General features: G+C 55.6%; 11 protein-coding genes across 11 annotated transcripts; 7 read left to right on the top strand and 4 right to left on the bottom strand.

The window, feature by feature from the left end:
* Positions 1 to 72: 72 nt before the first annotated feature.
* SCHCODRAFT_02661978 (phosphoglycerate mutase-like protein) lies at positions 73 to 853 on the top strand (the record flags this gene model as incomplete). The annotated part of the gene is made up of 3 exons (XM_050346503.1): positions 73 to 264; positions 313 to 381; positions 434 to 853. The coding sequence occupies 3 exons, from the start codon at positions 73 to 75 to the stop codon at positions 851 to 853; spliced, it is 681 nt and encodes a 226-aa protein (XP_050203087.1).
* Positions 854 to 3,374: 2,521 nt separating this feature from the next.
* Positions 3,375 to 5,660, top strand: SCHCODRAFT_02695671 (Calcium/proton exchanger; the record flags this gene model as incomplete). Its single annotated transcript, XM_003034840.2, has 17 exons — positions 3,375 to 3,647; positions 3,707 to 3,827; positions 3,877 to 3,902; positions 3,956 to 4,013; positions 4,065 to 4,113; positions 4,171 to 4,180; positions 4,234 to 4,255; positions 4,384 to 4,523; positions 4,605 to 4,690; positions 4,746 to 4,789; positions 4,858 to 4,937; positions 5,095 to 5,184; positions 5,242 to 5,288; positions 5,339 to 5,378; positions 5,430 to 5,476; positions 5,529 to 5,596; positions 5,647 to 5,660. The coding sequence occupies 17 exons, from the start codon at positions 3,375 to 3,377 to the stop codon at positions 5,658 to 5,660; spliced, it is 1,215 nt and encodes a 404-aa protein (XP_003034886.1).
* Positions 5,661 to 6,399: 739 nt separating this feature from the next.
* On the top strand, positions 6,400 to 8,020 carry SCHCODRAFT_02607969 (uncharacterized protein). Its single transcript, XM_003034841.2, has 5 exons — positions 6,400 to 6,490; positions 6,538 to 6,593; positions 6,642 to 7,089; positions 7,146 to 7,497; positions 7,551 to 8,020. Exons 1-5 carry the CDS (start codon positions 6,479 to 6,481, stop codon positions 7,619 to 7,621), a joined length of 939 nt encoding a protein of 312 aa, XP_003034887.2. The 5' UTR covers positions 6,400 to 6,478; the 3' UTR covers positions 7,622 to 8,020.
* Positions 8,021 to 8,182: 162 nt separating this feature from the next.
* On the bottom strand, positions 8,183 to 9,336 carry SCHCODRAFT_02596049 (uncharacterized protein; the record flags this gene model as incomplete). The annotated part of the gene is made up of 3 exons (XM_003035680.1): positions 8,183 to 9,063; positions 9,115 to 9,219; positions 9,270 to 9,336. The coding sequence occupies 3 exons, from the start codon at positions 9,334 to 9,336 to the stop codon at positions 8,183 to 8,185; spliced, it is 1,053 nt and encodes a 350-aa protein (XP_003035726.1).
* Positions 9,337 to 12,477: 3,141 nt separating this feature from the next.
* Positions 12,478 to 13,608, top strand: SCHCODRAFT_01117607 (uncharacterized protein; the record flags this gene model as incomplete). The annotated part of the gene is made up of 3 exons (XM_003034842.3): positions 12,478 to 12,547; positions 12,613 to 12,702; positions 12,755 to 13,608. The coding sequence occupies 3 exons, from the start codon at positions 12,478 to 12,480 to the stop codon at positions 13,492 to 13,494; spliced, it is 900 nt and encodes a 299-aa protein (XP_003034888.1). The 3' UTR covers positions 13,495 to 13,608.
* A 784-nt stretch (positions 13,609 to 14,392) lies between these two features.
* On the top strand, positions 14,393 to 15,049 carry SCHCODRAFT_02607956 (uncharacterized protein). The gene has a single exon (XM_003034843.2). The coding sequence runs from the start codon at positions 14,431 to 14,433 to the stop codon at positions 14,659 to 14,661; it is 231 nt and encodes a 76-aa protein (XP_003034889.1). The 5' UTR covers positions 14,393 to 14,430; the 3' UTR covers positions 14,662 to 15,049.
* A 394-nt stretch (positions 15,050 to 15,443) lies between these two features.
* SCHCODRAFT_02607955 (uncharacterized protein) lies at positions 15,444 to 17,608 on the top strand. The gene is made up of 7 exons (XM_003034844.3): positions 15,444 to 15,907; positions 15,957 to 16,177; positions 16,232 to 16,545; positions 16,597 to 16,640; positions 16,689 to 16,823; positions 16,872 to 16,940; positions 16,999 to 17,608. The coding sequence occupies exons 1-7, from the start codon at positions 15,632 to 15,634 to the stop codon at positions 17,350 to 17,352; spliced, it is 1,413 nt and encodes a 470-aa protein (XP_003034890.1). The 5' UTR covers positions 15,444 to 15,631; the 3' UTR covers positions 17,353 to 17,608.
* Positions 17,609 to 18,059: 451 nt separating this feature from the next.
* On the bottom strand, positions 18,060 to 19,632 carry SCHCODRAFT_02482940 (uncharacterized protein; the record flags this gene model as incomplete). Its single annotated transcript, XM_003035681.1, has 5 exons — positions 18,060 to 18,374; positions 18,732 to 18,920; positions 18,966 to 19,071; positions 19,188 to 19,288; positions 19,495 to 19,632. 5 exons carry the CDS (start codon positions 19,630 to 19,632, stop codon positions 18,060 to 18,062), a joined length of 849 nt encoding a protein of 282 aa, XP_003035727.1.
* Positions 19,633 to 20,666: 1,034 nt separating this feature from the next.
* Positions 20,667 to 21,555, top strand: SCHCODRAFT_02607941 (uncharacterized protein). The gene is made up of 2 exons (XM_050344284.1): positions 20,667 to 20,702; positions 20,752 to 21,555. Exon 2 carries the CDS (start codon positions 20,988 to 20,990, stop codon positions 21,420 to 21,422), a length of 435 nt encoding a protein of 144 aa, XP_050203086.1. The 5' UTR covers positions 20,667 to 20,702; positions 20,752 to 20,987; the 3' UTR covers positions 21,423 to 21,555.
* A 285-nt stretch (positions 21,556 to 21,840) lies between these two features.
* On the bottom strand, positions 21,841 to 23,881 carry SCHCODRAFT_02607938 (uncharacterized protein). Its single transcript, XM_050344283.1, has 7 exons — positions 23,601 to 23,881; positions 23,355 to 23,551; positions 22,664 to 23,300; positions 22,420 to 22,613; positions 22,117 to 22,366; positions 22,026 to 22,064; positions 21,841 to 21,976 (listed from the first exon to the last, which is right to left on the bottom strand). Exons 1-7 carry the CDS (start codon positions 23,845 to 23,847, stop codon positions 21,912 to 21,914), a joined length of 1,629 nt encoding a protein of 542 aa, XP_050203085.1. The 5' UTR covers positions 23,848 to 23,881; the 3' UTR covers positions 21,841 to 21,911.
* Positions 23,882 to 24,053: 172 nt separating this feature from the next.
* Positions 24,054 to 26,427, bottom strand: SCHCODRAFT_02481145 (MCM-domain-containing protein; the record flags this gene model as incomplete). Its single annotated transcript, XM_003035683.1, has 6 exons — positions 24,054 to 24,122; positions 24,177 to 24,711; positions 24,765 to 25,155; positions 25,209 to 25,779; positions 25,837 to 26,158; positions 26,207 to 26,427. 6 exons carry the CDS (start codon positions 26,425 to 26,427, stop codon positions 24,054 to 24,056), a joined length of 2,109 nt encoding a protein of 702 aa, XP_003035729.1.
* Between the last annotated feature and the right edge of the window lie 184 nt (positions 26,428 to 26,611).

The raw sequence follows: 26,611 nt of genomic DNA, 5'->3' as shown, positions 1-26,611 counted from the left end.
TTGTGTGCGCGTATTTACCAGTATGGATCCCGATACAATCGATGGGCTACAAGTTGAAGTCCTCCTTGCTTAATGCCGCCATTGACTATTGCATACATCGTACGCCATGGGGAGACGGAGGAAAATCTGAAGATGATCATGCAAGGCCAATTGGATACACAGCTGAACGAGACAGGCAAAGAGCAAGCCAAGCTGGTGGCGGACGCGTTGCGCGAGGTTGCCTTCGACAAAGCGTACAGCAGCGATCTTAGTAGAGCTCGAGAGGTATGGCATAATAGCTGTATGAATACGCAGTACTGAAGAGGAAGTAAGACTGCCAAGGCAATCCTTTCACACCATCCGAGCGTACAGCTCGTTGAAGATAAGGCGCTGAGAGAAAGAGTAAGCCAGGTACAACTGTACCCTAGCGTCCTACGCTGATCTCTGGTATCAGCACCTTGGAGATCTGCAGGGCAAGCCGGTCGGAACACGATATGCCCCGAACGACCCGCTACTGGAGAGCCACGAGAAGCTCGGACAACGCGCACTAGCCTGGTGGGATCGGCATATTGTGGCACCCGCAAAGTCGCAAGGCTGGGATGGCCAACCTATCGCGGTCCTGCTCGTATCGCACGGTGGCTTCATCGGCACCCTGATCAAGACGCTGAGCAACAACGGTAGGGCGTCTATGGCCCCTGGCATCACCACCGACAAGCGCGCGCTAAACGCGTCCATTACCACCGTGGAGGTCGGTAGAGCGGCTGATGGGAAGATACGCGGTGTTGTAACGCGCTATGCGGATACGGCCCACCTCGATAGAGCGGAAGGCGTAGAGGTCCTGCAGAGCAATGCGGACGAGTTGGTGAGGGATTGAGTCTACTGTTACCCTCGGGCTCAAATTAAACGCCAAAATTCGGTCAATGACCTCCGCCATAGCCGTATACCCAGTACGGGTGGGAAAACACACATGTCGAGTACCACCTTGCGGATGGGTTATCCCTACTGGCCTTCTGCAGGCCACCGTTAGCGCTGACGGTAACACTCATGTTTTGCTTCGATGACCAATGACCAATGACCTTGTTTACCGTTTGCGAAGAGCCGCAGGGGAGATGCTGATAGACACTGACTTACATGACTGGAAGGGCGCAGACTTCTTTTGCATCGCCAGAATGTTGTTAAGGCGCATCGTGACTTCGCGATTCGAGTCTCCTTGTCGGTGCTTTCGAACGCAAAAGCATGCCCAGCAGGGTAATCTCCCCAACCGCCCGCATCCAGTTCATGACATGTCAGACCAGGCATACTTCGCTAGCCGACTCTCCCACGTCGTCTGCGCGAACGATGCTGTCAAGCGAGCGCATGCGAACGAAAACCCTTGTTCTGCGGTGACGCCTGGCACGACCACGCGTTGAGTCCTTTGTGTGTCGAATTGGTAGGTGTTGTCGGCGATACGTCCCGTGAGCATTGTAACGGATGCACGCGTTAGAAGCGAAGAAGAACCTGAAATTGGTGAGTCGATGTTCTGGCTGGAGTCCAGCCGACTGTCGATGCTCAGGGACTTTGCAGGATGGAAGGAGTACCCCGGGCCTCTTCAGCTGCTAACGACTTCGGGGAGTTGCGGGCGATGAAGTGGCCGGCGTGCATCCTAGCATTTGTCTAGACCTGTCTTTGTCTGTCTTCCATCGTGATCCTCGCTGCTCTATCCCTGTGGATACCATGGTTCTGACGAGACCTCACGGGAAAGTGGGCGGGCTGAACCTCTGGATAAACGTCAAGGTGAGTAGACCCTGTGAATAAGGTACTGACCACTGGCAAGGCTAAGTCGCAGACGACCCAATGAGATTTGTCAACTGTCTCTGCGAAGCATACCGACGTCTTGACTCTGGCGCTCGCCAGCAGAGTTGCTTAAGACTGCTCTTATATATCTCTACAAGTGACCCTGAATCAGTTCGTTGCCTATGTGAACGGCTGAACGCTTACTTACGGTCTGTGACACGCGCGACGGCTCTAGGTCAGGCAGGGGTAACCGATGAAAGGCAATTCGGCGCTGTAAACTCGTCGCTCGTCGTCGAGGAACGTGATCTCCAGATCTGGTCATGCTCGCAAGTCGGTTGGTTGGAGAGTTATGGTTACAGAAAGATCTTGTTACCACATGCAGGAGGCTCTTCTCAGTTGTGCTTGACGGAACGATCGCGCAAGTTCAGGCGGACAGATGGGAGGAATTTCGGAGTTGCTGTACGGTAGCTGTGTAGAACACGTACCTCGGCATAGGAGTAGAGGGTTGTGAGGAGCGCTGCGGTCGCCTAACAGCGCGTATGAGATTTGTATGACGTTTTATTTCATCGTAAAATCGGCCGCTTTAGTCGGGTTGGCGAGGTTCATAGTCTCGCAGATGCCGAAGACCGAAGTTGTCTTCGTCGGGTGCCGTGACTAGTACGTCACGTGCGTTCGAGCTCCTTAGTCGGTACTCCGAGTCCGAAGGCGGTAGGCGGCTCGAGTCGATGTCGCTGTCTTCCAGGAGCTCTATTGCAGTAACGCCTCCAGAATGAAATGAATCCTCTATTCATTGAACAACGAAGGGGTTGAGAAGCGGAACCCCCTTCGATAGCCGGCAATTTCCGCGAGATCTTGTTCATGCTGATCCCTTGCGCCCGGATAACGCGTCAAGACCCTCCGTATAATGTTACATATACGGAGCGTTCTTAATATGCCTACTCGTGGCTTTTTTGCGCCTCAAGAGGCTCAGCGAACCCGATATACACGAAACAAAACTCACCTGTTGACCATTGTTTGTGCATGTAGGTCCCTTCCCGAATAGTCTCTTGCAGGCTGCTCACGCTACCCAATATCAGGGAATACGATTGAGAGGGACCCCAGAAAGAATCGTGACGGTCATTTTTATGAGAGGGGCGATGTCGAATATCATGACGCCTTCAGGAGTACGGACTAACGACCATTGCATTGGCCACGTGCATGAGTAAGGACCAGGTTCGAATGCCGGTGACTTCGAATTCTCGTTGAAATCAGCCATCATAGATTTGCGCGCCGAGCAAGAAACTCTACAGCTTCCAAGAACAGAACAATATCACGGGGGTCATCGGGCGCCTCGGGGAAGCTGAGCAACGTTGTCGTCCCAGAAAACCTTCTGGATCTATTCAGCCACGCCTGTAGCTTGCAGTGTTCTCTGCGGAAACCTCAGAACAATGCCGGGGTTGCAAGTTGAGACGAAGTTGAACATCGGCCCGCCAAGGCCATCAATTCGACAATCATCAAAGCACACGTGCAACGCGACATCATAACCGCGCACAGCCAAAGCGCCTACCCATTTCATTCTAAACCCTCCGTTGACCTCACCTCCGTCACTCCTTTCTTCTCTACCACCACCACCTTTTCCTTCGATGTCGCCCCCGCCGTCCGAACGAAGCCCCCTGCTCCCCAATGGGAGCGAGCAGCCCGCGCCCCCCGCGCGCTCCTTCGCGCAGAAGGCCACCGCGTTCTTCAAGGCCGAGGGCGAGCCCGGGTGGATCGCGTCCTACAAGCACTTCCTCCTGGGCTCCTGGCTCAACGTCCTCCTCATCTTTATCCCCCTGAGCTTCATTTCGCACCACCTGAACTGGGACGCGGCGCTGCGCTTTGTGTTCAGCTTCATCGCCATTGTTCCGCTGGCGAAGGTGCGTGGCGCGCGCTTATCGGTTCCCCCTTTCGTAGTGACTGACGCGCGCTTGTGTAGCTGCTGGGGGATGCGACGGACCAGATGTCCTCGCAGCTGGGGCAGACCCTGGCCGGCTTGCTGAATGCGTCCTTTGGCAACGCAGTTGAGATCATTGTCGGCATCGCTGCCCTGCTCCAGGGTACGTTTGTGGCTCCCAGGACCTTTGAATTCATTGACAAGTATTGCAGGCGAGCTCCGCATCGTTCAAACTTCCGTACGCGACCACAAAGACCTTCCCCCTTTTTGCCTTGTTCACGCGTCCCGCAGATGCTGGGTTCCATCTTGTCAAACATTCTCCTCGTACTTGGGTGTACCTTCCTTGCTGGTACGTACTGGACGTCTTACAACGGCTCCCTCCCCTAATCTTTTTCTTTAGCCGGTTTCAAGTGGCCCGAAAGCAACTTCCAGGTCACCGCTGCTCAAGCGTACGTTACCCTTGCCCCTTGCATAGCCTGCCCTCGCTAATCTCCCCCTTCCCACAGTTCAAGCTCGGTATGCCTCCCCCTTTCATCTCTCTGCTCAACTTTGCTCATTTTCATGACCAGTTGATGACGCTGGCCGGCATTAGTACGTACCTCTCCTTACCCACATCGCCTTCATGTCACCCCTCGCGCGCCTGACACCCTCCTGCGCCTCATTCGCCCTTCTGCGCCCCATTCACGTTGCGGGTCGCGTCGTTAACCTTACCCTCGCAGCCCTCGTCATCCCCGCCGCGTACCACAGCGTCAAGTCGCAGTCCGGCCTAGACTCCGAGACCCAGAACGGGATTTTGATTATCTCGCGCGGGACGGCGATTTTGCTACTCGGCGTGTATGTGGCGTATCTATACTTCCAGGTGAGATTCGTTGGACATTGCTCTGGCGACTTGTCGATTGCTTCAACGGTATGATGGAACGCAAACTCACGTACCTTTCAGCTCAAGTCGCACGCGCACCTCTTCGAGGCGGAGGAGACCGTTGAGGAGGAAGAGCCGGCCATGAGCGTCGTTGCGGCGTCTTCTGCGTAAGTCTCCTTCACCTCTCGATGCGTTCGACCAGGCACTCACCTAATCCAATAGCCTCCTCCTCACCACGGTCGTCACAGCATTCTGCGCTGACTACCGTACGTGCGACGCCGCCAGTGTTCCATGCGTTAGCTATTCTGTCCGATCTATGCTAACGCGCCCCCAGTCGTCGCCTCCATCGAGGAGACCGCCGAGCGGTACCACATCCCCAAGCCATTCATCGGCCTTATCCTGCTCCCTATCGTAGTGAGTAGTCTACGTGGCTTTAATGCATCATGCAACACTGCTCGTCAAATGCGGCACTATCGCTTGGATGCAGCACTATCGCTTCGAAGCAGCACTATCGCTTCGAAGCAGCACTGCCCCTCCGCATTCAAAACAATCGCTAACCGATCATCCACAGGCTAACGCTGCGGAGCATGTCACGTCTATCTGGATGGCGCTCAAGGGCAAGATGGAGGTCTCGATCGGGATTTGTGTTGGGAGTTCGATTGTGCGTCGATCTTGCGTTGCCTGCAGAATAGAGCTAGAGTGCTGACGCCTTTGCTAGCAAATTGCGACCTTCGTTGTGCCCCTTATGGTCATTGTTGGTTGGATGTGAGTGGTCGGGCAGTAGGTACATGATTATCAGCCTGACCTGGCTGCAGCTCTGGACACGAGTTGACGTTGTACTTCGAGAACTACGAGGTGCGCTTTGTGATCGACTTGATCTGGGGTAGAAGCTCACGACCTCGGCAGACGATCATCTTCTTCGTGTCGGTCTTCTTGGTCAACACACTGATTCAGTGCGTCTATACCTCCTTAGGCAAGTGGAAGGATTGACTAACTGTTCTCCAGGGACGGCAAGTCGAACTACATGGAGGGTCTCATGTTGTTGACCCTCTACATCGTTATCGCGCTCTCCTGTGAGTACAACATCCCAGCGCTGCGTAGCGAAGCTGACTGTCATATATAGTCTGGGTGTCATAAATGGTTACACCATCCTACGCTGCTGGCAACCTACGTCGATTGATAGCGTTACCCCCCAGGCTAAGTCGTCGACCCAAGCCACCCTTCCCGTCTATTCTCGCCCTCCTCCTACCCTCTCTGCCCGTCTACCCCTACCCCACGCGTCCCCTCCCTCGCGCTCCACGCTCGAACCTTTCTATCATCGTCCTGTAGCCCAGTGACCCATACCCGTTCCGTCGCTCCCGCTGCATAATAGATCCAGGCTATCCTTTTTATCTTCCTACTATCTACTATTTCCCTCCGGCCATCCCATCGCGCAGCTACCTGCCTCACACCTTATGTCGCGTTTTGCACTAGCTACGCCTAGCGTTTATGGGTCTTGATCAGTCTTCCTCTCAGTCGCCATCTTGGCCTCTGATTAGCCCATCCCCTAGCCACCAAAAGCCTCGCCAGTCCCTCACTGTTGTATTATCCAGTACATGCGGCTATGTCGTCCAGGCGCGTAGACATTATGGCCAGCGCACTGGCGGATCGTCTGTTTGTATCAGTAGTCACATGTCGGAGTGCGCTCAATATATGTGGTGTTCTGGCCATGCAAAACTCACTTTTTGGCTTTGTGCCTCTTCCTGAGGCTCTGACCTCCCTTGCTTGAACTGAACCTGACATCCGCGGAGACGCCAGTGAGGCGCTAATTTCCTTCCACCACCGTCGCCGTGACGAAGAGAGTGACTCACGGTTCGACCGGCAGCGCGGCCCGCACCGTCCTTGTCACCGACCATCACTTCGCGTATGTGTTCCCTCGCCGGTCGTGCTTGAACACATCCAAAACATAATACGACATGAAGAAGAAGGTTAGGCCTCATGTTGGGCCGTCAAGGAGGTTCACTGACTAGCGCAGGTGTTGCTCATGGGCGCGTCCGGGTCGGGCAAGACCTCGATGCGTTCCCTCATCTTGTGCGTTGCTCGCCGCGGTCGCGAATCTGCCCTGACAACCCCTGCCAGCTCCAATAATCCCGCCTCCATGACCTCTCGGCTTGGCGCGACTATCGACGTCGAGCAGAACCACGTCCGCTTCCTCAACGACCTCATCCTCAACCTCTGGGATTGCGGCGGGCAGGACGCCTTCATGGACTCGTATCTCTCCACGCAGAAGGCGACGATCTTCTCCTCCGTCGGCGTGCTCATCTACGTCTTCGACGTCGAGTCGCGCGAGCGGGAGAAGGACCTGCTGTACTGGGAGGACTGCATGGAGAGCGTGAAGACGTTCTCGGCGGACGCGCGGGTGTTCTTGCTCGTGCACAAGATGGACCTGGTGGGGAAGGAGCATGAGCGGGAGGAGGTGTTGGGGAAGCGCCGGTCGGAGCTCGTGGGGAAAGCGGCGGATATGGGGTGGCGCGAGGGGGAGGCGGAGGTGTTTGGGACCAGCATCTACGACGAGAGCCTGTATAAGGTGTGTGGGCGCTTATCAGTACCGTCGTCCTACATGCTAACTCACCCCCCTTCTAGGCCTGGTCCAGCATTGTACACACCCTCATCCCTAACGCGCCCACCCTTTCCAAGCACCTCACCACCTTCGCCCGCGCCTGCAGCGCCACCGAGGTTGTCCTCTTCGAGCGCACCACCTTCCTCGTTATCGCCACCTCCACCGCCCCCCACCCCTCCGCACCCAGCCCAGACTCCATGCCCGGCACGCGCTACGAGCAGACCTCCGCGCTCATCAAGCACTTCAAGCACTCCCTCTCGCGCGTCCGCTCCGAGTTCTGCTCCCTCGAGCTCGACCTGGCCGAGTTCACCGCCGTGCTGGACGAGATGACGCGGAATACGTACGTGCTGGTGATCTGTCATGGCACGGGTGTTGGTGAGTTCACTCGACCTTCACGTCCGCTATTCAGTTGCTGACACACGCCGCAGAAACTGCAGCTGTAAAGCTGAATATTCGCATGGCAAGAGCCAAGTTCGAGGAACTTCAGCAAGCGGGCTAGACTGTCTTCCCCTCTTTACTCCCTTGCATCTTGGCTTACTACCTGTTCCCTTGCTCCTCCATCCAACGCATTCGCTGAGTCCTCGCCACCCTGACTTATCCTCGTATATTATTCACCCAGTGCTCGTCTTCCTTCATCCCATCCGCTGTACGATTCTCATCGCTTTCCAAGTATCATAGACCATGTACCTATACCTCCCTAATTCCCCGCCCCCGCTGCCCCGACGCTATGCATTAAACCATGCCCAAAATATGTTCAATGACACTGGAGTGACGCTGCTCCTTCCCTCATCGAATGCGTGCACCCTCGTGTTGTCGCGCACTATGCGCCCTTGCAACCTAGCCCGGCGCTGCAGCGTCGCGGGAAAGATGTTATCCGTGCGAGAGACATGCTGTACCATGCAATTCAAAAGATTTGAATAGATATTTCGATTGCAGCATAGACGATGGGTATGGGATACATGAAGCATACGTATGATACAGTAGGGAATGTGGAGATGCATGAAGGATCATACCGACTGAGAGAACGTAGAGGAGAGAAAGATGCACATGGACCAGAACTTCAAGAGGTAAAATGACGATAGACGCGAATGACGGAAAACCCGTACTGCTGAGGGACAGCCACGGCGAACGCCAAAAACGATACGCAGATCACCGGAAGCATGGCCACGGTCCCAAGAGTGCGCAGATGTCTGCGCGTGGTAGCTAGCTTGCGCTTTATGACCGTTGCCCGGGCCTGCTCGGGCACCTCCACGGCTTGCAGGTGTACGAGTTCGCGTTCTCCCGCCGCGAGTGACTCGCGTAACTTCGCGGTCGCCTCGTCCTCCCGGTGCCCCAGAGAACGAACAATTTGGACTCGGTTCTCTTCCTCTTGGATTCTACGGTCCCACGAGACAATCTGCAACGCGTAGCTGGAGGGATCGTCTCGGTCGGCCGAGGAGTCGATGACGCGAGAACGCACGCAGTGGGCGGCGTGCCGCAACTTGCGAAGGCGTTGTGTCACTTCGTTAAGGCGCTGGAACAGAGATTGGCTCTCGGTAGACAGCTTCGCACAGTCCTTGCGAGCAGCAGCGACCTTCCGATTGATGGACTTCAGCTGAGCTTGAAGGACGGAAAGCTGCTGGCGACGACGAGCAGCAGTCTCGGGAAGAGTCGCCTGCTTCCTTACGCGCTGCCGCCACAGCTTCACCTGAGCGACAGCGGGGAGAGCAACCTCGATAATCGAGTGCGAATGCAGTTCCGCACTCGCATTGAACTCCGCGTGCCTCTCGCGCAGCCAATGCGGGAGCTCGTCGATCTCGGGCTGTTGTTGCTGCTCGAAAATCAAGGCGTTCAAGCTCTCGAGATGGGGCCGCCTCTCGACAAGTTCGTTGTAGCCGAGATCGGCGGCGACAGGGTGCTTCTTCGTGAGGGCGAAGTGCACGACGGCTAAGTCGATCGTGCCTGCATGCGCATTATGAGCGAGCTGTCAAAACTACGAGAGGATATGCGCACCAAACAGCACGAGCTCTTCGGAGCACTCCGGACAGTGCACGCTCTGGTTCTCGAGCTTCGTCTGCCTGACCAGCTCAAGATAACAGCCTTCGCAGAATATATGCGCTATGAGGTATACATCAGTCGGTGTTGGTCAACTAGGCACTGTCACTCACGGCAGTTCGCTGCACGGAAACCTTTCCAGTCAATGACTGTCTTGCACGTCGTCGAGATGCACTTCATGGTCCGAGATGTGACAAACTGGGCTTGAGATCGAGTGGGACGGTCTGCGGAAAACGATGATGTTGCGACAGAAGGCCGCCGCTCCTCAAATTTATAGCATGGGATTCCGAGAGTGAAAGACAATAAGGACGTCCGCAAAAGGGCACAATGAGTTGACATTGCAGCAATGAGACAACAATTAAGTCGTTGTCCCAGATAGGACACAACGTTCAGGGTGCCGAAAGGAGAACCAGCAGTAGCAGCATGCTGCTGACCTGTCATAAGGAGAATTACCGTCCAGCCTCATCCGACGCCGTCGGACGAGCAGTGGTCCACATCTCCGCTCGAGGGAAATATCTGGGCAATATCCACGCAATACCGGGCGCCAACATGGCACGAGGGACCACCGCAATGGACCTGAGTGGGCGAATTTGTACGCATGTCGTGCGCGGCGAGCGATAGCGCGTAGGCGAGATGGTGGCGGACGAGCATGTCTGATCGCTGAAGGTCTTCTGACAATAAGAATGTCGACTGAGATCAGAAGTACGCAGAATTCCAACCCAGAAGCCGCCCAGAACGCCGCAAGTGGCGAGCCCCTTCACGCATGGCGCGGTGACGGGGAACGTTGCAGAAGCGCATTGAATGGGGATGGGGAAATGGGGTGACCAGCGCCAGGCGATCTGTTCCTCGCGACACAGGTGAGCCGACAATCATGATACTCCCAGGGGCCGCAGCTGACCGGCGTTTGCACCATTATCCGATCGATGTGGGCGACGACGAGAGGGGCCGTAGCTGACCATCGTGGTGGGTTACGCGGCCCATATATGGGCAAGGCGTGTTATGCGGATTTGTTGCGAAGTTTGACGGGCGCCCATCGCTCTGCGAAAGGGGTCCTGGTCCGACGGTGCGACACGCGCGACAACGGCGTAAGCGGAACGCGGCCTGGTTCACCCGATGGCAAAAGCAGTAAGGATTCAGCTGAAGTTCTGGCATACGGCGTAAGTCCACGGGAGGAGAACATTGTCAAGCACGCACCTGCGTTGCCCTGCTAAAATTCGCATAGGACCCTGATACAGCAATTGATGAGTTTGCGTCCCTTGTGTGCCGCGATGTCAAGAAGTCATCGCAAGACTCGAAGTGTAAAGCGAGCAAGGATTGAGGCTTTAAAGACGGATGCGCGATGAAGAGGACGAGATACGACGCATTAAAATTGGATACAAGGTGAAAAGAAAATCGGCGCGTCCTGCGAATTGTCCGCCTGAACTTGCGCGACCGTTCGGTGAAGCACAATGTGGTGGAAGAGCCCCTAGCATATGATCACAGATTCTCTCTGCAGAGGGGGAGAATATGAGAAGGGGATGATGAGCGTCGGAAGCAAGACGTGGCAGATGCCAAACCGAGATCTCAATGGCTGGGAAGAGTGACGCCGTACCATTCAAAAGAAAAATATCCGCGCCGCTCTGGCGCAGCTCATCCTCCACAGTTACTTGCCACCCTCAGCCAGCGACATACAATATCTCAGTCGACTCTGAACGATAGAATCAGAAGGACGAGAAGGAGGCGAAGGTATGGAAAACAATGGGAACAAGACGCACGCCTGAAGGACGAGATCGCCGAAATCCTGCGGTTCCCAACGGCATTGCTAGTACAGCTTGCTGCATACGGATACATGTACGTCTCCGTACATTCGTTGTGGAGGATCGGATGGGCTCACTCAAGGCGCAGGACCCATGATATGCTTAGCATCGAGCCGAGCTATAAAGCGGAGATTCTGCCGTCGCGAAAGGGTCACCAGCTGCGTATGAACACTTCGGGAACCTTGAATAAAGTCAACAGTCCTGGGACGGAGGACACTAGGGTGTAACGAGACGCTGGTGACAGCAAGACAAGGCCATCGGAACCATGTCGGAACACCTCCTGGTGCGTGCGTGCGGTTCACCCTTCGCAAGACATCATACAACTCGGACGCCGTAGTCACCAGTCTCCTGAGAACAATATGACGAAGCGAGGGACAGTGGTCGTAGAGGCGGTCGAGCGCGTTGCGAGATGTTGCAGTGAGAGACGGCGCTGACGGCACTTCACATTGCTGCACCAGATCCCTCCTATCGATTGAATTGCGACATGGCCTAATCTGAGGGCTACGCTGCCGGACGACGAGCAAGGAGGTTAGAGTGCAAATTCGCCTTTCCAACGAGCACCCCTTATGGCCCGGAGCCATCGTTCGTGCCACAGACAGTAAGTGTTCAGCCGTTCATATGCAACGAGCTGATTGAGAGCCGTCTTCAGAGCAGTCTAGAGCGACTTTGCTCCCGAGTGCGAGCGCAAGAGTCGCGACTGCCGGGTGCTTCGCAAAGACAGTCTGCAATATCGCACTGGGCCGTCTGTGTCCGCGACTGAGCGCTGGATAGGTCAGTGTTCATAGGGTCTACTCACCTGTCGCGTATCTCAGAGATTCAGCGTTACCTTCGCAGCGACAACTCTCGCGCGAGGTCTCGTCAGAAACATGGTGTCCACAGCGACAGAGTAGAGTTCAGCCAGCGAGGGGCACGAGGCGAAGAAGACAAGGACGCGTCGGTGTAGGTCCAGGCAAATGGCGGAATGAGTGCCGGCTACTCGTCGCTACAAAGCCCGCCGAAGTTCCCAGCAGTTGGAAAGGCCCGAGGGGGTGCTTCGTCCATCCTGCAAAGTCCGTGAGCATCATCAGTCGGCTGCAATCCTGCCGGAACATCGACTCACCACTTTCCAGGGTTTTCTTTGCTTCTAGTTCGTACTCCGGTTGCAATGTTCACAGGACGTATCGCCGACAAGACCTGCCAAATCGACGCACAAAGGAATCAACGCGTGGCCGTTGCCAAACGCCCCCGCAGGGCTTTCTTCTGCATGCGCTCGCTTGACGGCATCGCTTCCGCCCAGACGACGTGGGAGAGTCGGCTCACGAAGTGAGCTTGGTGCGACATATCCTGGAAAAGATGCGGGCTGGGGAGGCCCCCTTTCCGCGTTCGATCAGGCAGAACAATTGGCACCCAGCCGGTCAATTGATGGCGAATTCTCACATAAACTGAACGTTCACAGCTATGTGTGCTACCTCACTCCCCAATCCGCGCTCTGCTTGGAACTCTCCTGTTGCTACTGTCACCACCGCTCGGACGACTCGCATTCGCCATGCCGTCTTGCACCGTCTGTTTGAAGAACATGGAGGGCATCACCGAGATGTATGTTAGCAGGAAGTGCCGTGCGTCTCCTTCGCTTCCCGCCATGATCCTCAGGGCTGACCTCGCGGACCCGCACCTTGCTCAGACAAGGTCTTCTGTGGCGCCTGTCTCGACGAGTTCTCCAAGCGAGACAACGACCGCTTCACCTGTCCGACATGCCGCCTAATCCACAGCAGTGCGTGATTGTACTTCTCTTTCCTCTCCCGAGCACTCACCATCCCCATCAGAGTTGGACTTCCATCGCATCGTATCCCCGCTGGAGAACATTGACGAGGAGAAGCCGCGGGACCGCGAGGAGGCCCTCGTAGCCTACGAGCGGTCGGAGCGTCGAATCCTAGACGCAAGGCCCGACTGGGCGGCGCTTTTCGACATGATGGATGCCAAGCTGGCGTCGCTCAAGGCATCGCATGCAGAACAACTGCGGTTGCCCGACTCGCCTGAGACCATTGCAAAGCTCGACGCCGCCATCGCCAACGCCCTGGAGAAGTACAGCCGGGCGATCGTCCTTGTCCGCGAGCTTGAGTCCAAGGCTAAGGTGGAGCAGGCCAAGGTTGGCGTCTACCGCGAGGAGCTCGCCCGAGTCACCGCGCAAGCGGACGCGAAGGATGCAGCCCTCCAGGAGTTGCAGGACAACACCTTCGAGCGCCTGCGAGAAATTTGCGAGGAGTACGCGAGGGCCCGCTCCATGCTTAAGCGCAAAAATGCCACAAGGGAGGAGCTGAGCGCTCGCAACGAGCAGGTCCAGACCCTGGTCTCTGTGCGGCGACTTCGCGTTGGCGCTCTGCAGAGAAAGAATAATCGCGAGCAAGAGGAGCTCTACTCACTTGAGTTGGATCCGGCGCTGGCTATCTTCAAGGTCCTTCGCCGGGTCGGATGTTGGTTATCGGCTTTTGTGGTGCTCGTCGTTTTTGTTCTCGTGGAGGTCAAAGTTGTGTACGAGTACAGCGTAGCCTGGCGTCTTCAGTGAAAGCAGGCCTCCAGGCAGTATATCATTCTCCTCGACTCCCTTTCACCGGATAATGTATTGTAGAATGACATGAAAGGTTTTGTAGGTTAGAATGGCAAGGTTGACTCGTCCGTTACGTATACAAGCGTCGGTCAAGGATTAGAGGCAAGCTGGTCATAGTCATGCTCGAGAGTCGCGGGTGCTTGCTTGGTGCTACATAGGACCGCCTTCAGGCTCTGGTGGACTACAGTACCCTTTGGGCGTTCCGAAGGACCGACAAGCTGAGACTCGGAAAAAGTTACGGCGTTAGAGTAACAACTTTCTGGCGGTGTAAACGAATGTTCCAATTATGTGTGCACTGTGCATAGTATCGCCCCCGCGAGATTGGTGAACAAAGTCATAGGTCATCGAAGCAAAACATATGTGTTACCGTCAGCGCTAACGGCGGCCTGCCGAAGGCCAATAGGGACGACCCACCCGCAAGGTGGTACTCGACATATGTGTTTTCCCACCCGTACACATCGTTCAGGGACGGCGGAGGTCATTGACCGAATTTTGGCATTTAATTTGAGCCCGAGGGTATCCGCCTTGGTGGCTACCATCCACAGGATTTGCAAGAGTTTGACACCTGACCTAGGCAAGTACTATTCTTACTGAGGTCAAGTCTTGTGTAATTTTGGCAGATGAGTCCATGAGACCAAGGCATGGAACAGATGAAAGAGAGGGGGGTGGGCATCCGTGTGAATTTGCTGTGACTCAGCGGTCACAACTCTTTCGTGGAAAGTCTTAGAATCCTTTACGGATCTTTCAGTCTTCACTGCAGGTCCTCGACTGGTAAGCATTGGCCATCATGGACTTACTCTGCCAACTTTGTTGCGTCTCGTCAACGCTCACGATCTCAGCTTGACGATCACCTTAGATCCGGCACAGTACAGAAGCTATCACGAGCACGCTATCATGCCGCCTCTGAACCACCTGCCTGATGATGGTACCATCGACGTTATCAAGAGACGAGAAAATACCTACCTTTCTCTGGTGAAGGTCAACACCGTGTGTTATCCTGTCCTTTCAAAAGTCCTTGTTTGCTTACATGCATTGCACGACGAGAGCCTACGTTGTCCACGAAACGGCAGGTCGCGCGTCCATTTGTTTGCTCGTTCTCGTTACATCGCGCGGTCCGCGCGTTGATCTATAGCGCGCCTTTCGCCTAGTCCGTCTCACACATTATTAGTGCAAGGTTCACCAAGAATTCGGCTCATCATGTTACAGTCTTTGTTTTCCATCTCAGCTGGGCCATCTGCGTTGACCTTACAGAGCGACGCGGCACTCGAAGAGGAGCGGAAACAGTCGTCTTCCAACGACACACGTGCTGGCCCTGTACAAGGGCGTGCTGGGAGGGTGCAAGCGCATCGCAGGAGACCGCATTGCCATTGACCTCTGGGCAAATATATGTTCGTGCAACACTCAGTTTCTCGCAGCCCTAGTCGATACGGTGCGCTTTGTCACAGGGCAAGCGACGTCCTGTCACCTTGCTTGCAAGGTCTTTCCCGTGTCTTATTGACCCCATCAAAAATGACCCCATGTGCGTAGCACGTTCCGAAGACAACATCGGCAAACGCGCAGACACCTTCGTCCACACGTCCTGTTCGAGCTCTGCCAACGATAGCAGGATTCAGACTCACGCGCGAGGTGCAAGCAAGGTATGCATCCGGCAAAGCCGGGGCTTCCTCTAGTATGTAAGACGTACATCTGGACGGTGGACCAGGGCCGTGACATGGCGTCGTGATTCCTCGTGAGACCCACATGTGAGTTTCCGTCGAAAAGAGCGCTAGCGTTCTAGGGGGTCCACTGGTTATCATGCATCATGCATCAATTGCGGTCAGGTGTGGATCAGTTGCCTGCGGACTGGACCGAGGCGAGAGCCGGCGCATCATCATCCTCCGGAACACGAGCGGTCCGACTACTCTTTTGTCTTCTCATCCCACAGTACCCTAGCGGGAAACAAGTAGACGAAATGGCAAGTATCGCCTATACGGGGATGGTGATGGTTAGGTCATCCGACTGGGAATCATGATGCGGGCGCGCATATAAAGGCCAGTCAAGAAGACAGCCAGGGCCAACCAATAACCCATCGTCCTCACGCATCGTCCTCACCAACATGTCAACCTTCATCCCCATCCCTTCTTCTGCGCTGATCGAGGAGGCTGCTGAGCGGCTGTTCGAGGCACTCAGTGCGGCGGGCCTGATCTCTGAACTCGAGCGCGCTCGCCTTGACCTCGTTCCAGTAGGGCATGGGGTCGCGTCAGACCAAGCGTCAGATGCGGTCACCTTGTCGGCCATCTTCAGGGGCAGGCGCGTCTTGCATTCGTCGCTGAGCGATCTCGTGTGGCGTATGGCTGAGGGGAGCGAGTGGGAGCGAGCGCTCGGGGACAAGGTACGCGTCGCACTCTTGGGCGATGCTTGTGGGCTAAGCGTCATTGCAGGTGTATCTCATAGCTCCCCGATTACTCAGCACGCACACCCTTGCCCACATCGTCCATTTTATAGACAGGGAGTCGAACGACCTACCTTTGGGACTTCGTGAACGTTATGCTGAGGATTTCCGGATCTTTGCTCGGAATCTCCATGCGGATAGCCCTCAGAAGTGCGATGAGATGGTCAGCATCGTCTTCACACCACTGCTGGAGCTCTATATCGTGGAACTGTTGAGTCGCATGGATTTCCGTCTGCCTCGGCCACAATTGATGAAATGACGCAGGCTGAAAAGTCCCCATGTCGCCGACAGAATCTCCGCCGATACACCCCCCGCCACCGACACACAGCCCGCCACCGACATACCCTGCACCATAGGCACAGGCTTGGCCATCGGCACATCCCCTATCACCGACGCGGCCTCTGCCCTCGCTGCACCCCGTGTGATCGTGCCATCTGCCGGCCCAAGTCGAGCTGCGACGTCCAACAAACGCACTCTGGATGAAGAGGAGGACATCGAGCACATGGATGAAGTCGGCCCTGCGCAGCCCGGCCTTCAGCAGAAGCGCCTCAACACCGGACATCGTGCGCCTTTGTCTGGTACGTTGCTTCAATCTTCTAGCCGAGTATCCACTCATCCGTCCGTCGCAGACGCGGAGCATGTATTTGACGTTGGGGCGCCGCCCGTTCACGATGTAAGTGGGTAAGCCATATCGCTCGATGTAGTTCTCAATTCTGCGCAGGAAGAGGGCCAGCGGGTGCTTCAGCGCATTCACGTTGAACATCCCGGAACCACCCAGGTGGTCAACGCTTTTCTCGCCGACCCGGACCTCCCGACGGCGCCCAATGGTCGCGCGACGTGGGGCGCGAAGCTGAAGGTCCATGATACGTCTTGATGTCGCCTCCCAGTGCTGATGTTCGTACAGAAGTATGTCCTTCCCTTCGCGTCGAAGCGTGCCTTCATCGCTGCGGTCATCATTTGCCTCGGAATCGCTGTGAGCACCTTCCGTGAAATGATTGCTTCTTCGAGTACTGACAACTCCATGTTCCAAGGTATACCGTGCGCACCCGGAGTGGGTGGCGATGCTCCAAGAAAGCATCGCACTGCCGCCTCAGCTGAACGAAATGGCGCGCAACACCGCGTCATCTTGGGGCCTGTGCGACGCGGCCCAAGACGAGAAGCTCATCCAGGCGCTGAACGCCACCGCTGAAGAGGCGAACCTCAACCTCGACGATGTCCAGCACATGATTGGGTCCATCCGCTGCCAGGGTTCCGCGTCCTCTGCCTTCAACTTCTACGCAAACCTGCAGGGTGCGCTTCCCCACTCTGAGTTCTACACGGGCCTGGGTAAGGCTGCGCTTTGCGGTGCCTTCACTACGTTCAGGATCGTGAAGCCGCTGCCCTGAGTGGCTAGCGATTTCTCGAAGATCATTTTCTATCACTGAGTACGCCAATCCTTGTTTTTTTACGACTCCTTTACGTCGCTACGCTCTCCATGTCTTTCACGTTGCTGTCTGGACGCCGGCGTCCTTTTATGAACTCTGCTATGCCTGTACATACTTATATGCTCGTTGTTGTCCATGTTTGAGTAGTTGCTTTATGCGGAATTTATGATGCTGTGCTGAATGCGGGGCTACAGCAATTCAAGGTTCTTTTCGTGCGCAATTGCGGGCAGAAGTCAATGATATATCTAGACGATAAGAGAGACTAAGAATGCTGGCTCGTGTGGGTACCTCTGGATCTACCACAGCGCGCTGCACCCCTGCTTCGAGCTAAAGATTGTCAAGTGGTCAATGGGTACCCGTGGGGCGGCTACAGTGTCCGTCATGTCTTGCTCTCTCTTGCGTGTCTTGCGCGCGAGGTTAATGACCTGTCATCTGAGCTGGTAAATCTCCCCTGGACCCTGAACATGCCGTGCGCATTGAGCCTACCGTCTAAGTACGCGCGCTTTGAATGAGAGGCCGCCCCGGAGCTTAGCTGGTTGCGAAAACGTTAACCTTACTAATTCTCGCGAGATATCCCTTGTTCCATCATAAACTAGTACGAACGACTGAAGCCATGTCAATTGTACAGGACTGCGAAGACAGCATTCGTTAAATACACGTCCATCAGTCTACATATCAGAAGAACTGCTGAAAAACGGCCACCAGAAGTGCGCGGTCTGCAGGAGGGTAATGACAGTCACAATGAATGACAACCAGGCCCACGCGCAGAAGCAGATGAAGTTGTAGACGAAGAGCGCTCGACGCGTTGTCCTCGCGTTCGTACCCTCCCTCACCACGACGACGAAGCGGTCGAAATCCTCCCCTGACAATCCTGATGAGCGCTGAGCAATGGGCTGGGATGCGAGGACTACACGCACGATCTCGGAGGAAGGGTTCGATTCGGAGAACATGGGCACACATCGGGCACCAGCACTTGTCACCGGCTGTCTTGTTCAGTTTATCAAAGCAGCCGCTACAGAGAGCTCGTCCTTGAATGAGACTGGTTAGCACGGTGAGCTTTGCGCCTGCACTGGCAAGGACGACGAATGTACGCACGACCCTTCTTGCAGGACTACATGTCGATGATGCCACTACTCTCTTTCTGGCAGAGGTCACACAACGACAGTGACATCGTGATGGAGAAAGTGAAGCGTATGGGCGGCGGTGTCGAGGAGGATAAAGCGGACGCTCTTGGGGAACGACGCTGCACCCATGATGGGAGTTCCTCAAATGTGAGAAACCCGGCGCCTGCCATCACTGAACAGCTAGGCGCCACCGGACGGAGTTCTCCGACCGCTCACATCCTTTCCAGGATATGTCGCACCGAGCTCACCCCGGTAGCCGCCTCTATCCCACGTCTTCTGCACGGAGGCGATGTCGTTCAGGGAGCGCACGCGGACGAAAACCTTCGGGAATTGGTGACCATCTGGCAACGGCCATGCGTTGATTCCTTTGTGCGTCGATTTGGTAGGTGTTGTCGGCGATACACCCTGCGAACATTGCAATGAGTCCGCGCACCGGAAGGAAAGAGCTACCTTGAAGGTGGTGAGTTGCTGTTCCGGCAGTGGTACGACGCCGACTGACGACACCACTGGGTCCTTGCAGAATGGGTGGGCGCCCCAGGGGCCCATTTCAGGTCGACTGCTCGCTCGAAGTCGCTGTCGATGATTGGACGAGGAAGAGACCACGTCCCAGGTCTTCCTTGCCATCGGTCCCTCTACCCCACCGTCGACGTCACTCTGCTAGCCTACACTCACGACGCTCGCGGGTCGAATTCTGGTCTCACTGCGATCATTGGGCTTCGGACGAGCGTTTCCGCACAATGGACAACAGAACGAGAATCACATTGAGGTGCTGACTGGGCGCGCGTGAATAGTATGTGAACTGTGCACTTGAAATACTGACCTACTCCCACACGAAGTGACGAGACGACGTGCTGTGATCCTGCGCTGCCCGGCATCCTCGTGAACTCTCCAGGCTTGCTGAGATGTTACGACCACGAGAAGTTTCGACTGGATCCTGTTGCCTTTAGCTAGATGCTCCCCCGAAGGACTCATCACTCACAATCTGTGACTTGCGCGACGATACTGAACTGAGCTCGAAGACGGCCAATCCTGCGCTTCGAGATAACCCTTCACCGCCGAACGACGTAACGCTCAGATCGCCCTCAAAGCGCTTGTTATACGCAGGTCGGGCAGTCATTGGAGTGTCGTCCTTTGGACGCCTACGACTCTATTAGACGGCGTCTTGGACATCGCAAGTTGTCCAACTACGTTGATGACCATGCTAGACCGCCGCCCCTAGCGATGGTCTTGTAATGCCTCGGGATGCTGACGATCGCTACGAATCAGTCACTTGTGGTTTGGTTTGAGGGGCTGATCAGCCGTCACACACCGATGGCACCAACTAACACTCGAGGCTGGCTGGCGGCGTACAGTAAAGAGGCTGGTCAACGAGACTAGGCTGGTGGACTGGACGAAGGGCCCGAACGTATGAGGCCTTTAATTGCTTTGTGAGACGCCAGCATCCACTGTCAGTGGGCTTTATGGACCCAGAGGTACCGCGGCGCTCCTTCGTGCGAGCGGGGATCAACCTCGCACTTCACGGATACTTTCAATTTCGGGTGTATCTTGAGACGCAGGACAATAGTGAGCCCTTCTCCCTTCTGAGTCACAGCATTCTGAAGGCGTACCGATATCCAGAGGGAATCTTTCTGCGAGCTTGCATTCCATAGCGGGCTTGTTGGTCCCGTCGTACTTCAGGCGCCTTTGTCCGCATCCTTCCACTCCGCAGTCCGGACGCTCCGACTTGATATGGATGTATGTTCCTCTGAGATGCTGGTCGCCGATAGCAAGCGCTTGAGGAAGACGCGCAGCGCGAGTAATCTTGAATGGTACGGCGTCACTCTTCCCAGCCATTGAGATCTCTATTTGGCAACTGCCACGTCTTGCTCCCAACGCTCATCTTCACTGCTTCATCACATTTTTCGCCCCTAGACAGGATTCACCTTCGCCTGCAGGGGACTATCTCGCCGATGTACTTGACCCTACAATCGCTCGAGACCAGCACGCAGATGGCGGGACGACGTATTTTCTCGTCGCCTCTCCTGTAAATCTGTCGCTTTCCGGCCTCACCGTTGCACGCCTGCTTTGCAAGTCCCGGTTTGCTCGGCTTACACTTCCGAGCTCCAATGACTCTTCAATGGCGACACAATGTACGCATAACCATCAATACAGTCCGGGATATATACGAGCTGCAGTTCGGCAATGCAGGTGCGTGCCAGACCTTGACCTCCTCTCGTAGACTCACGTTCTGCGCCAGAACTTCAACCGTGTACTTACCGCTTTCGTTTTCGGATAAATTCCGCGCTGCCATTCCGCTCACGCTGCGCGTGTCGTGCCGTCGGGACTCCGCGCCAGCGCCAACTCAGCGCTGAGCGCCCGCTTCGCATCAAGTCCTCACAACACGTCTTGCCCATATATGGGCTGCGTAACCCACCACGATGGCTAGCCACGGCCCCTCTCGTCGTCGCCTACATCGATCGGATTATGGCTCCAATGCCGGGCAGCTGTGGCCTCTGGGAAAAAATTAGTGCTGCCGGTCCACCTGTGTCGCGACTCACGAGGAACAGATCGCCTGACGCTTGCCACCCCGTTTCCATAACCCCATTGGACGTCTTCTACAACGTTCCCCGTCGCCCCGCCATGCGCAAGGAGTCCGCGATCTGCTGCGTCCAGGACGACTTCTGGGTCAGAATTCTGCATACTTCTGATCTCTGGCGACATTCTTATTGTCAGAAGACCTATGAAGATCAGCCGGACGGCCGCCACCATCTCGCCTACGCGCTATCGTTCGTCGCACACGGATTTCGTTCACTCCGATCCATTGCGGCGGTTCCTCGTGTCGTGGAGGCCTCCTGTTATGCGTGGGTTTTGCCCAGCTCATTCCATGCGCAGACTGGACGTCCGACGACGTCGGAAAACGATGGATGATGCTTTCCCGTTTATCAGGCCAGCTCGATGACGGATCCCCCTTGAGATATCTTGTACGTTAACTCGCATTTTGCACCCCCCTTCTACAATGGTGCTGTCAAGTTGCCGATTCGTCACTTCTCGTTTACGTTTCTGTAGCCTCCGCAACGCCTGCACTTCTGGCGGTATGAAACGTGTCCGAATCACGACATAGTCGCACTGGCCCTGTTCTCTAGTGCGAATATGCCTTTCAACTTCCTGACTTGGTACAGCGTCTTTTGTATATCTCAATGTCGTGGATCGAGGCTTTCTATGTTATGGCGAACAGAAGCGCATTCGTGATGTTGGACTACACGCAAATCATAGAATGGGTCGTGGATCCTTGCTCAATCGTCAAACCCGTCTCTCTGATCACTTAAGCCAGCGTCGCTGGACTCGATAAGTCATACACGGGTGACTTAGCATAGATAGTACTTTTATGGGCCCAAGTGCGTAGTACAGATAGATGCTCTACGACGGAATGCCAAAGTTCACGCTGTGCACTGTCGACAAGACGAGGTCGGTGGGTCCCATTTCTAAAGAAAAAATGAACATTGCGCAACGTTCTCATCGAAGCAAGCATACCTTCAGCAGCAAGCACCATGATATGTCCTCCAGGAAGTCCTACCGGTGCGATTACTCATATATCTCGAGGCGAGGAGGCTCTGCGACTCACGAGTTCGATACGCTGAGTTCTCCGCTGACGTATAGAACTCGATTTCGTGCTCCTCAAGCATCTCGGGACTGTCCTCTTCTGGACGACTCTGCCAGTTGAACCAGATGCCCGTGTCGGACATCTGCAAGCAGCTGATGGCGTTGAGGCGATGAGGATCGTTGAACCACGGGACTCGTGTAACGATGATGCGCGGGCGTGTGGTCGAGTCGGTGGGCGGTTCAAGGACGTGCACGACGAAGATGCCACGACCCTGTAGGCATACATCGTTAGACGAGTTCACGCACAAAATCGCGCTCGGCTTACCGTTGCGACACAGATACGGTCGTCCTCGAAGGCCAGGTATTTGGTATTCGTCCTTCCCGAGCCGAGCTGCACTTCGAAGGCAAGATCGAACAATTGTGCCTCGCCGCGAAGGGCGCGCTCGAAGTTGTAGACGACGACTATTCGTGCGGTCGACAAGGCGCCAACAAGGTGTCGCCCGCATTTCGATACGTGCGCTGCCCGATTGTCAGGATCGCAAATTGGTGAGGCAAAGTACTCTTCGCACCTGCGTAGAACTCTTCCAAGAGTAAAGAGGTACCGGGTGCATGGCGTTCGAACGCGTGCACAGGATGCACGACGAGTGCGCCCTCGACTTGCTCCTGCGGCGGAGTACGCGAGATCGCGAATAACCATTGCCCATAGTACTCCTTGTTCGAGAATATCTCGAAGACGCAGCGACCGTCCGCACGGGCGTAGACGCGAAGCACATTCGAATCACAAGTGAAGACATGACGGTCGCTGATTTCGACGTAGTTCAGGTGGCCCATGTCGGGGTCCGTTGGCGCCTGCGGGTTTGTGAGTTTGTGCAGTCGAGCGCCGGTACGGACGTCGAAGACGAAGGCTTGGTGGTCAGAGGCGGTTAGCAGGACAGGATAGACAGCACGGAAAGCGGTGGTGATTCCCCCGGGGCTTATAAGCGCCCAGGCGACGAAGTGGCCACGGTTCGAGGTTGATCTGTACTGCTCGGCAGCGTTCTTGGATGCAACAAGCTGGCGCTCGTCTGGGGCGGATTCCTCCACAACTCTGTCCGTAGAATCTTGCGCGTCCGAGGCGCGTCGCCAGATTTCCTTGTGTCCGTCCCGGCGATCGAAGATGATGAAGCCGTCCGCGTATTCGACGTGAGCCCAACCGCGGACGTACGTCTAGGAGGACTAGTCAGCACACAGCAAGCCCGTCCAGGGCCCAGTGCGGCGCACCTTAGGCAGAGCCCACAACACTTCATCCTCCACTATATCGGTGACCTGCAGCCCACCATCGGCGGAGGTCGTGATCACATATCCATACAGCTCGTCCACCTTGATGCGATGAACGCGCGTTCCCGTCGCTTTATAGACCGCGGTGTTCGCAGGTGCTCTTCCCCGCCAACTGCGTATGATGTCGACGCGCCTGCGGCCTGGCGACCCGTTAGCACTGCCTTCGCGTGAAGGCGAAGTGCGAGTTACAGAAGGCTTTCCAGCTGGCCACGCCCTCAAGGGACCTTGAGGAATACCAACGCGGAAGGTCCTCGAGCAGAGTCGATGGGGAGGGGATCAGGTTCTGGCTGGCCACGACATTGTGGTAGACGGTCGACTCGTTGACGCGGATGAATTCAGCCCAGGGTTTGCAAACTAGCTGTAGGCTGTAGATGGTTGGGAGATCGACGAAGAGAAGCGTATGCAAGGCCAGCTCAGTCGGAAGGTTCAAGATCATGATTGCGAGCAGCAAAGTGAAAGTTGAGAGCAAGATGTGACGACATGCTGAGTTAGGGTTCCCTCTCCGATTCTAATGACCTCAAAGCTTCCCTCTGCAGCAACCGGCTTCTGAGTGAGGAACAACAATAACATAGCAGACAACACATAGAGATACACGACGGAAAGCAAAAGGACAGCGGGTATAGCGTGAACGCAAGGTAACAACTATGGGACGCTGATGAATCTTAACTTCGACCCTCCTGCTGTTCTCATCAAGATATCCATATCCTCGTACTAGAAAAACACGTTAGTGAACCTCCCAAATCGCACAACCGAACTGCTACTCACGGCAGTTATTGTCTCCATCAAGTCGTGCTCCGAGTACCCCGCCGTCAAGACGCGCTCGCGGATCGTGATCATGCTCAGCTCCGCCTCGTCCTCATACTCATCCTCGTCCACATCCATGTCGCGCTCGCCGCCCGGGCCCTTCCCTAATCTCTTCTTCTTCGTCGACCGCTTCTTCATGGCCTGCGCGCCGCCCGCGCCAAGAAGGTCTTTGATGATGCGGAAGACCTTGCTCTTGACGGACCGATCACCCACCGCGTCATCTTCCTGCTCCTCGTCGAGCAAGCTCGCCTTGCTCTGCTCCATGAGCCGCACGGCCTCGTCGACGTCGCCAACTTCGACGATGTCGGCGAGCCGCAGGCGGGCCAGCGCCTGCGCAAGGCGGAGGATGCCGAGGAGAGTACGAGCGGAGGTGTAGGTGTGCGCCTTCTCATCTTCCTGCGCGTCCCTGCGCATCTTGACGTATGTATTAACGACATGCTGAGAAACGGCGTGGGGGACTGTCGGTCGTTTTTGGCGAGCCATGGAGATGTAGCTCCTGCGATATACAGGTGAGCGACCACGACGGCAATCAGGTATAGGGATGCATACCTCATAACCTCAGGGTCTACGGGCTCATAATCCAGAGGCGGGTGCTCATTATACATGTGAACATAGGTGACGTGCTCCGCGAGACGCTCGTCGTCTTCTCGTGAGGGCTTGTCCAGAATGAGAAACAGCAAGTCGAAACGAGACAGCAAGGCCGCCGGCAGGTTGATGTTCTCCACAGGGGATACCTTGGTGTTATAGCGACCATAGAGCGGGTTGGCGGCGGCGAGGATGGATGTTCGTGCGTTGAGGGTGGTTGAGATACCAGCCTTCGATATCGAGATGGTCTGCTGTTCCATGACTTCGTGAATGGCCGTACGGTCGGCCTCCTCCATTTTGTCGAATTCATCAATGCAGCAGATGCCATTGTCCGCGAGCACGAGCGCGCCACCCTCTACGACAATGTCAGCGACGTCAGTGGTAAAGGCAAAGGTGAGAAGCACATACCCAACACCATCTCGTCCGTTACCGGGTCGCGCATAACTGCAGCAGTGAGACCAACGCCTGACGAACCCTTGCCCGTGGTGTATACACCACGAGGCGCGACCTTCGAGATATACTTCAGCAGCTGCGACTTGGCCACACCAGGATCACCCATAAGGCAAACATTGATGTCTCCGCGGATCTTCATGCCGTCTCCCGTAACCTTCGTCACACCACCGACCAGCAACAAGAGCAGCGCCTTCTTCACGTCCGTGTGCCCATAGATTTCCGGCGCGATACTCGCTGCGAGCTTGTTGTATAAAGCTGGGTCGACCATGAGCTCGCCGATCTTGGCCTCCATCTCCTGCGAAATGACGATGTCGTGGTATTGTTTCTTTTGCTGGTGGATGTGGTGCGCTTCCAGGTAGGTGTCCGTAAGAAGGCCGGCGCGGATGGCCTGAAAGCCGGTGTAGGGAGTGGGGAGGAAGATGCCGCCAATGTCGACTTCATCACCGGGGTTCATGAGGCGCGTAAGTTGGCCGTTGACATGGATTGTCATGGAGCGCGGGATGTGGCCAATCGGCACTTGGTCCGCCTAGGAGAAATCAATCAGTCTAGTCTCAAGCATGAGTTGTAATACGAACACACGCACCATCTCTTGCACTTTCACTTCCTGGAAGGGACTGAAGCGACAAGCACGCGTCTGCATATGCAGCGAGCCTCGAATGCCGTTCTTCTTGCACTCATTCACGTTCTCACAGTCGGTCAATGGAGAGAAGGTCTTCGTGGTGACATCCTGAAACGTCTCTGCGCCGCAGACATCGCATGTATACGCGTTGACGAGCAGCAGAGGCTTGACTTCCGACACACGTGTGACGATGCCGCGAACTGTGATGAGCTTGCCCAAGTGCGAGCCACGCACGTCACGGACAGCGTAGCTGACATCGCTTTCCAGTGGCTTGAAGTAGAGGTTACTGGGGACGCGTTAGATAGATGTTGAACATGATTTAAAGGCCACGCACTATCGTCGCAGAAGGTGATCGGGGAAGCCCTCCTCTGAGCCTCCCTCGATCGCCATGTTGCGCTCCTTACGCTGGTGTAGGATAACATCGATAACCTCGTCGCTGTCGCCAATATCCTTGGTGGCGATTGGCATAAGGCTATCCACGACCTCGCTGAAGAGCGTAACATATCGCAAGGTGTTCCCCTTGATGTTGTTCACGAGCGTTTTGCCGTCTGGCATCTTGAATAGAGCACAGTATGAGCAAATCTATCATGTCGATGTGTTACTGCGAGCACGCACCTGCAGGATATCCTCCAGTTCGACCACCAGCTTGGCCTGGTCGCGATTTGCTATCCTTTGCTACATAGCGCGTCAGACCGCGTCGAACACGCGCCAAACGCGACGAGACACGCACCAGCTGCTT

The sequence above is a fragment of the Schizophyllum commune genome (assembly GCF_000143185.2).
Source record: "Schizophyllum commune H4-8 unplaced genomic scaffold SCHCOscaffold_1, whole genome shotgun sequence".
In the NCBI taxonomy this organism is placed as follows: domain Eukaryota; kingdom Fungi; phylum Basidiomycota; class Agaricomycetes; order Agaricales; family Schizophyllaceae; genus Schizophyllum; species Schizophyllum commune.
This window is presented reverse-complemented; position numbering and strand designations above follow the sequence as displayed.

Excerpts from the sequence above, each read along its gene's own strand:
- SCHCODRAFT_02607969 (XM_003034841.2), top strand. Across the intron at positions 7,090-7,145 it reads ACGACGAGAGCCTGTATAAG|GCCTGGTCCAGCATTGTACA; the intron begins GTGTGTGGGCGC and ends CCCCCCTTCTAG. Across the intron at positions 7,498-7,550 it reads CTGTCATGGCACGGGTGTTG|AAACTGCAGCTGTAAAGCTG; the intron begins GTGAGTTCACTC and ends CACACGCCGCAG.
- SCHCODRAFT_02607956 (XM_003034843.2), top strand. The coding sequence starts at position 14,431 with ATGCCGCCTCTGAACCACCTGCCTGATGATGGTACCATCGACGTTATC.
- SCHCODRAFT_02607955 (XM_003034844.3), top strand. The coding sequence starts at position 15,632 with ATGTCAACCTTCATCCCCATCCCTTCTTCTGCGCTGATCGAGGAGGCT. Across the intron at positions 16,546-16,596 it reads ACATCGTGCGCCTTTGTCTG|ACGCGGAGCATGTATTTGAC; the intron begins GTACGTTGCTTC and ends CGTCCGTCGCAG. Across the intron at positions 16,641-16,688 it reads GGGCGCCGCCCGTTCACGAT|GAAGAGGGCCAGCGGGTGCT; the intron begins GTAAGTGGGTAA and ends AATTCTGCGCAG.
- SCHCODRAFT_02607941 (XM_050344284.1), top strand. The coding sequence starts at position 20,988 with ATGCCGGGCAGCTGTGGCCTCTGGGAAAAAATTAGTGCTGCCGGTCCA.
- SCHCODRAFT_02607938 (XM_050344283.1), bottom strand. The coding sequence starts at position 23,847 with ATGATCTTGAACCTTCCGACTGAGCTGGCCTTGCATACGCTTCTCTTC. Across the intron at positions 23,301-23,354 it reads TGTTGTGGGCTCTGCCTAAG|ACGTACGTCCGCGGTTGGGC; the intron begins GTGCGCCGCACT and ends TAGTCCTCCTAG. Across the intron at positions 21,977-22,025 it reads CATGGTGCTTGCTGCTGAAG|AAATGGGACCCACCGACCTC; the intron begins GTATGCTTGCTT and ends TTTTTTCTTTAG.